General features: G+C 34.0%; 1 protein-coding gene across 1 annotated transcript; it reads left to right on the forward strand.

Moving 5' to 3' along the window:
- Positions 1-960: 960 nt before the first annotated feature.
- Positions 961-6,371, forward strand: LOC133326675 (uncharacterized; the record flags this gene model as incomplete). The annotated part of the gene is made up of 6 exons (XM_061535296.1): positions 961-1,039; positions 1,112-1,209; positions 1,272-1,472; positions 1,559-1,701; positions 1,789-1,934; positions 6,260-6,371. Coding segments are annotated over 6 exons (779 nt in total), but the record flags the coding sequence as incomplete, so codon positions are not given.
- Positions 6,372-8,273: the final 1,902 nt, after the last annotated feature.

Genomic DNA, 8,273 nt, shown 5'->3' on the forward strand with positions numbered 1-8,273 from the left:
GATGCTGATCCAAATATGTCATATTTAGACATATTTATAAGTGGTGATAGCTATAAATGGCTCCCAACATTTGTAAGGTTCTATAAGCATTTTAACCGAAGTGGCATTTCGTTATTCATAGAGGCCAAAATAGCTCCTGACCGAAAATGTCAATATAGATTCGGTCAGAAAAATATTGAAGTTATACAGTTTCAGTATTATAGTATCGCTAGAATTTTAATAATTTTTATAGATCCCTATGGTGGAGGATATAATAAATAGGGTCAGCCGAACTTAAGTATGTTTTTTTAAATCGAAATTATTCTCTAAAACTTTAATAAGGTTTTCATGTCAGAGAGGGGGAAAATAACTTTGGAGTGCTATATTATATCTGGTTTTTATATCGAAATAATTTGGAAAAAGCATATGCGAATTTTACAATAGCAATGCAGTGTCTGAAATAAACAAATAATGAAATACTAAACTACCCACAATAGAGTAAGTGGACAGACGTAGGTTGGTAGCAAGAGCAACAATAGCCGAACACTCGGTTACAGAACTAACAACCACCAAGTGAGGGGAGAGACGGACTGTCTACGTCAAAACAAAACACAACCGAACAATTAATGGTAATAGGAAAAAACAGAATAAAAAATTGGCGTAAATAGTGGTAGAGCAAGACGAAGAATGAGAATAGTTTTGATATTAATGAAACGTTTACATATTTTTGAAAAAAGTGAGGCTTTCTCAGGACTATAAAAGATGTTATCGTATTCTAAGTGCTGTACAGGGACGCTATGAAAAAATAAAGTATGAATAGATTTATTAAATAGGATGGGCTGAATATACGTGGGGATATAACAAATGAGTGCTTGAATTGCAATGCAGCCTATTTTAAAACCGGTCTTGATGACTACTCATTTTTTATTATATTTTTACAAATAAATATTTAATTAATTTAATATTTTAATTTCACTTAAGGTACCCACGGCATTAAGGTTGGCAACTGTATGGCCTTCGACAAAAAGAATCTCAGTCTTCCCTTGATTGATGAGAGAGGGTAAGTTCTCCAGAGGAAAGAATTTCTAATATCAGATATTTTTTTTATATTTATATATATCCTTCTTTTCAGATGTCCTTTGGATGGAGAAATTATTTCACGTTTTGTACCCAGCCCAGATGGTAACTACGCCGAAGCTACACTTAGATCTATGTTCAAATTTCCTGAAGGTAAGGTCAATAAATATTCTCTAATAATAAAAGTAATAATATATGCCTTTCCCCCGGAATAGGTTCCGAAGTCCATTTACAATGTGATGTAATTCAATGCTATGGCCCCTGTGTTGAAGATGAAGATTGCAGTCAAATTGCGGTGGCTGGAGTGGGAGGTGCCGGCGGCACCAAAGGTGGTAATCGTAAAGTACATCCCAATGAAGAGGGTTCAAGTATTGCTGGGACCACAGTATTTGTTTTAGATCCTGCAAAGGCGCCCTGTAAGTTCAAACCGTAACCTAATAATTGTTTTCTGATCTAAATCCCGTTTTATTTCTCTTCGTTTTTCTTCTTCTCTTTCCTGCAGACACAACTGTCGACTGTGAAGATGGCATTCGACCCACTTGGCTGCTATGGTTGGCTATTACCCTTGGTGTTCTATTCCTTATTATGTTGTTGATGAACATATTCCTATGCACTGCCATGAGCTGCAGCTGTGCCAATACAGAGGTATGGCAGAACCGTTAAGCGAGATTCCCTTTTCTAATTATTACATAATTTATTTATTCCTGTTGTTGTTGGTTTTTTGTCTTGCAGATAATCGAAAAAGAGCCCTCCATCATTGAAGAATACGATCCCTACAGAAGTTGGCATGGTAGCCAATATGGTTCAAGATATTCGCTGCATGGACGTGATGCGCACAAAGGTTATACCAGCGGCGGTTCAACCATACATTCCAATAGGTCTGATAGATACTAAAAAAATGAAAACAAAATCTAATGCCCATCACAAAAGAAAACCACAACAACAACAAAAACGAAAACAACAAGAAGAACATGTGCAACAACAACTACAACAAATCCCTTTTCTATGAACTTCATACACAGTTATGCTATGCTACATACAACATAATATGACATACATACATACTCTCTTCACATAAACGCGTACGTGACTACTCCGAAATGAATGATGATGACGATGATCTCTGCTATTGCTGGCCACCAAATTGCTTGCCCATCGAATTTTCGGCCGGTCCCCCTGGTGGGCCTATTCTGCAGTAGCAATGATTTATATGAACATATAGTCACCCTACATCAGCATGTTATACGGAAATTGGAATATTTATGTCACCCTACATACATACATTGTCCTACCCTATCTTTCGATACTCTATTTGGCTGGAAATGAGACAAAAACAAACATCATCATCACCATCATGTCAAATGTCCCTACAACAACATGAAATACAAACATACACTGCCCGCAAGTTAATTTGCATGCTTTATTACTGTCCCGACCATTATGTTTTTGGCACATTTGACGCTTAAAAATATTTTATGTAGGTATTCATGAATGATTTTTTTACAAAATTTACATACATATGTTACTAACTTCCCTCATCTCTCATATATGTCACAAACAGATCTACACATTGAAATCTTAACAGTTCAGATTATATAAAATAGTACCTGGGCCGATGAGATACTGAAAAAATCTACCTCGTAGATTGGTTTTAGACCCTATTTTTCTTTGGACCAAATCCGTTTTAGAGAATTTGTAGTCGATTTACGTTGGTACCTCCCAATAAAAATAATAAAACCTGTTTGTAGTCCTGAGCTGAGGGTATATCAGTCGGCAACACCGATTGAAAGGTTTTTACTTGTTCGAGTTCCTATATTTGACATATTTAGACAGTAGTCATTTGAAATTCTTTTGGTATTTTAGTTTCTCGGAGGGTCATAATTACTATTGGTCGAAAATTGCCAATATTAGACCTCCTAGAAATATATGGAACATAAATCCAATATAATGGTAGGTTTCCTCATGATGGAGGGTGTAAAATGTTCGGGCCGACGGAACTTTACCTCGTTTTTAGAGGGCAAATATCGCTTACATCGACTCCAAATATTTTTTCCAATGCTGATCTGCTTGTTTATACAATAAACTTCTAATCTATGTCTCAAATTCTAAAATTTCTTAATAGAAACAGAAAATATTTGCCTCACATTCCGAAGATATTTTTTGTACAGAATTTGATCTTATTTTTCGCCGGATAGCGAAAACAAAAATTTAAAGATCTCAGCTTCTGAGAATTTGTTTTCTATAGAAATATTTCTCCTTAGTTTCTGAAGGATTTTTGTCTACATCGGTCCTTATTTTCTGAGCTTAAAAAAAAGATTCCTAAAATATTAATTTTCAACAAAAAATGGAATCCAGCTTTCCAGAAAATTTACAATAAATACAATTTTTACCCACTGATAACCCTTTTTGATTCACAAAAGAAGGTTTTAAGTTTTTAAAAATATTTTTCCCTAGAAAAAAATGTTAATCAAAGTTCAATGACAGAGAAGTTTGTTCCTTAGAACTTTTCATAAAAAAATATTGGTCCTAATATTCATATATTAGTTTTAATTTTGCAGATTTTTAATAGAAAAAAATCGATCATCAGATTCAGATTGTACGCCATGGAAATATGATTCTTATCTCCTGACATCTTCTACAGATGAAAACTTAAATTCTGAGACATTTTCCTATAGAAAATATCGATGCTCAACAAATGCTGTTAAATGATATGAGTACTCCTCAGTGACTGAACTTGTGCTTGTGGAGAAAATTTCAATTTTTATCTGCTGAGGATTTTTCTATAGATTTTTTTCTTCAATGTTTCTTTCTATATAATATTCTAAATATATTTCTTAATTTGTTTCCGACCCTGACGATATAAATATTTTGATACCATCAAAAATGTGCCTTGTCAAAATATCAGGTTTAGACCTCATGGAACCCAGTCTGTTTCGGACAATTTGATTTCTATTTAAAAATGTCCGTCACTTCGTAAAATGTTTGCAAACCAAATATAAACTTCAAACTTCGGGAAATATTGGACAACTTTATCTTTTTCTACTACTTCGCCCATGAATGATCAACACTTTGAAAAATTGTAATCCTTGTGTGAACTATACGATTTAATTCATACTTAATTATTGAACCTGATTTGGTTCCAAGATGGGACCCACCCATCAATCTTTCTATCAAGCCTTGATCTAAAAATAGGTTCGACACTCTTATTCTGAAACGGGTTTATTGCGAACTGCATACGATTATCTGACGATCAAAAACTATTCCCGGTAAAGAATAGAGCATACTTTTAGGCATCAGAGAATTTAAAAAAGAAAGAGAAATGTGTCTATTGACGGAAGATCACCTCATGCCCTTATGACTTCCGTATGGCCATAGCATTCTGTAGACTTTTTGAAGGAGAACTCTATTCCATTTTGGAATAGTTTCGCCATAAATGTCGAAGTCCTTTCTATTCAATACTAAATTACTCTACAAACTGCCAAATTTTGGGAGGTACCGCTATATGGGGGCTACCCTATTGATATTGATGATAGTCGGACGGGGCCGACCATCTGACTTAATGTGGTTCTATATTCAGGGCTTGACCAACTAGAGGCCAACAAATATTACTAATGTTCAGTACAGCCCTTCTAATTACTTGTACACATTCCCTTCACCCTGAGTTTTGTTGTGATGTTCGGCTTTCAATTGTGGCCTATAGAACGACTAGAATAAAACACAACAAATTAAGTTTTCCGTCCATTTCATCCCGAAATTATTATCTGATCATCACCGAAAATTATAGCCGTTTTCCTTGACCCTATATTTCCGCCCTCCAGTGGTTTACTAAATAATATCTGAATACGTAAGCATCTGTAAATATTTAAGTGTAACTCCCACATCCGAGTATATATGACTATATAATTTGTATCAATTTAAAGGTCAACGATCGATTCAGCTAGTCGAGATATGCCAATCGGTATACTTAAAGGTGGGTCTAGGACCAATATTTCGCAGCGTTACAAACTCTTGGGCTGCACAAAGCTATAATACATAGTTGTGTAGGGTATAAAAAAACAATTTTGAGGGGTATCTAATGTAGACAACTTGAGGAGGGCAGATTTGGCACCAAACTATCGCTAAAATACTGAAATTTCGGTAGAATCATTTAATGGGGTCTAAACTTAAAAGGGCCCAAGAACGTGGATCATTCCCATTTTCAATACAGAATATTCTAGGAGTACTAGCAATACATGTGAAATTTTCCAAGGCCCTATCTTAAATATTGTAAGCTCTATCGTGATTTCAACAGACACAGGGACGGATAAATGGACATAGAACTTTATTTTAATCAAGAGTCTTAGTGGGGTCCCAAAAAAATATTTCGAGGTGACAAATTTAAAATACACTTGAGCCGGAAACGAACTACTGTTAAAATCGCTTAATACGGCATTCATGGGACAAGTAAAAAGCCATTGTGAAATATTTGTAGGTATATGGCCCTGTGAAGGTCTCTTGCAGACAGAATATCTGCTACCAAGATGAAGAATAACTTCCATAGACAAAATAACGTCCCAACTGTTGTTTCAAAAGAACTATTCCGCAGGTACTATCGAAAGGTACCAAGCCCGGTCCTTTGTTCATGTAGATCCTTATGGCCCAGTCATTCCTTTTAGTGCTCTCATTCACCTAGTTCCTTTTCATACAATCGTTCAACGGAACTATATAGAATGGTCCGTTCTTTGACCTAATTAACGAATGGGTAAAAATGAACAATTGAGCTAAAATGATCTATGTGTAGCGAACCGAAAAAGTTTGAACCGGACTACTCGAATATGCTCTCCAACTTATGGTGGAGGGTATTAAAAAAATTCTAGGGAGACTCAAATGTATCTACTTTTGACTATTAAATATGCTATTAAATAAATACCTTCAGCTCTCACAATTTTAACAAAATATCGTCACAGTTTCTATCAACGAAATTCGCAGTTGTTCACAGTCCGTCCATTCGTCATTCAATCACTCACAAATTGTTTATCTAACATTTGATATGACTTTTATTCACTTCATATTATTCAGTTCTACTACAAAAAATCTGAAATCAAAAACTACAACACATCTCTAAATCTTATCTACCATACACTTAAAGAAATTGTAACACAATTTTAAAGTCTTAAATATTTTCATTAATTCCATGATTATTTTTATTTTTCTCTACTTAAAGGTCAGTGCCTATGGAAAGTGATCATTATGCCATTGTACATCAACGTCCGGGTAATCGATTGCCACCTGGTAGTGGTCCAGTGACACGGACACGTGGACCCCTGCACAGCTAGGAAAGCGAAGCAGAGGGAAGGAAAGTCGTTTCGTGTAACAAGTTCAAATGCGCTATCTCCAAGACCTATTATCGTTCATATTATATGATTTTTGTAAATAACAATAACAACAAAGAACATTTTTATATTAATTAATTACTTTAATAGCTACATAGTTGAGTTGAGAGAGTATATTTATATGTATGTGTGTCATTCGTCATTCATAGCTAATTAAAAACTAGAAAAAAACGAACTGTTTTGAAGTTTCATGAGAAGGCAAACAATTGGGCGCCATACCCTCTTTCACAGTTTTATTTGATTTGTATTTTTTTGATAAAAGGAAAAGATAGAAACTGATATTTATCTGTCTGCCTGTTGTTGCTGTTCGCAAAAACTTGACAAATAATTTTTCCGTCCATAAAACTTTTGAACAATGACAACAACAACAAAAAATTGTAAACAAAAGTTTCTTCTTTCTTTTTTTCTGTATTATAATATTTCTTATACAAAAAATAATTATTTTTTTATATATTTTTTTAATTGAAGAAATGAAACAAAATTCTTAGTTCTTAAGGCGATTTTTACGAATCTGTATTTTTTTATGTAAATTTAGTATTTAGTGTGAAAAATGAAAAAAAAATCTACCGAACATTTTGTAAAATTTTTATATATTAATTATTAATTGTTAACATTTAATATACATATATACATTTTTTATACATTACTAAATAGCCATTAAGTATTAAGCCCCCAATTCCGATTGTATTCATTAAGTATAAATTAAAACAAACAACAAAAACTAAAAAAATAAAATAAAAATATCACTAAGAATAAAAAATTACAAAAGTGTCGTATTTTTATGAAGGAAAGGATTTTTTAATGCAGAGAACACAGGTCAACTGATTATAGACGGACTTCGGGAGAAATTCTGACTAAAGAGAACCTAGACAAAGTCTTCTACATATAGACATTTTATGTACACAGATTGTTTGTCAATGGAAGACCTTCAGACAGATTCCCCTTCTATAGAAGACCTTTATAAGGCATACTGCTCAAAGAGGACCTTCAGAGTTTATCTGTCTATAAAATGCTGTATATAGGCTGCAAGTTTTCTGTCTTTAGAAGTCCTTCGGAAGGTTTATTGTTCAAAGAGGACATTCAGAGGCATTCAGTTTTTTGACGATTGTCTAACATCGTAGAATCTTCTGTGTACAAAAGCCTATTCAGTCTATTGAAGTTATTGTGTCTATATAAGACCTTCAGACGTATCCTCTATATATTAAATACGTTTAGTCGGTACATAGAAGATTTTCAAATGGTCCATTTAATAACTAGATCTTCAGAAGGTCTTCTGTCAATGTAAGACCTTCAAAATCTATGAAATACCTTAGGAAGGTCTGCTGACTATAGAGGATTTTCTGTCTACATTGTAGTAGACCGTATTAAAAAAAAAACCTCCAGAAACCTCCTGGCTATAGAAGGCCTTCCGGAGGTCGATAGACGACTTTAAGGTGATATTATTTTTATAGAACTCCTTTAGAATATTTTCTGTCTATAGAACACCATGAGAATGTTTTGCCATATAACTTTAGATAATATTTTCTTAACTCTAAAGGGAGGTTCCAATGGACTGAAAGTATTTTATTAATAGAGTACGGAATCATCAGAATCTTCAAGCTACAGAATATATACAGAAGACTTTCAAATGGTCTGAGACAAAAATCTTTGTTTATTCAGAAAAACCTTCAGGTGTCCTCTGCTTATTATATACCTTCGGAAGGTATGATTTTCCGTCTGCTCGTACATCATAGAAAACCTTCAGAGTTATTCGGTCTAATAATTCGGAAAATATTCGGGCTACGAATATTGTATTATCCATTGTATATGTCCATGGAAGCCTTTCAGGCTATCTTCGTTTAGAGA

This window comes from Musca vetustissima, unplaced genomic scaffold, assembly GCF_032173495.1.
Source record: "Musca vetustissima isolate MV318-11 ecotype Yass unplaced genomic scaffold, APGP_CSIRO_Mvet_v1 utg146924, whole genome shotgun sequence".
Taxonomy (NCBI): domain Eukaryota; kingdom Metazoa; phylum Arthropoda; class Insecta; order Diptera; family Muscidae; genus Musca; species Musca vetustissima.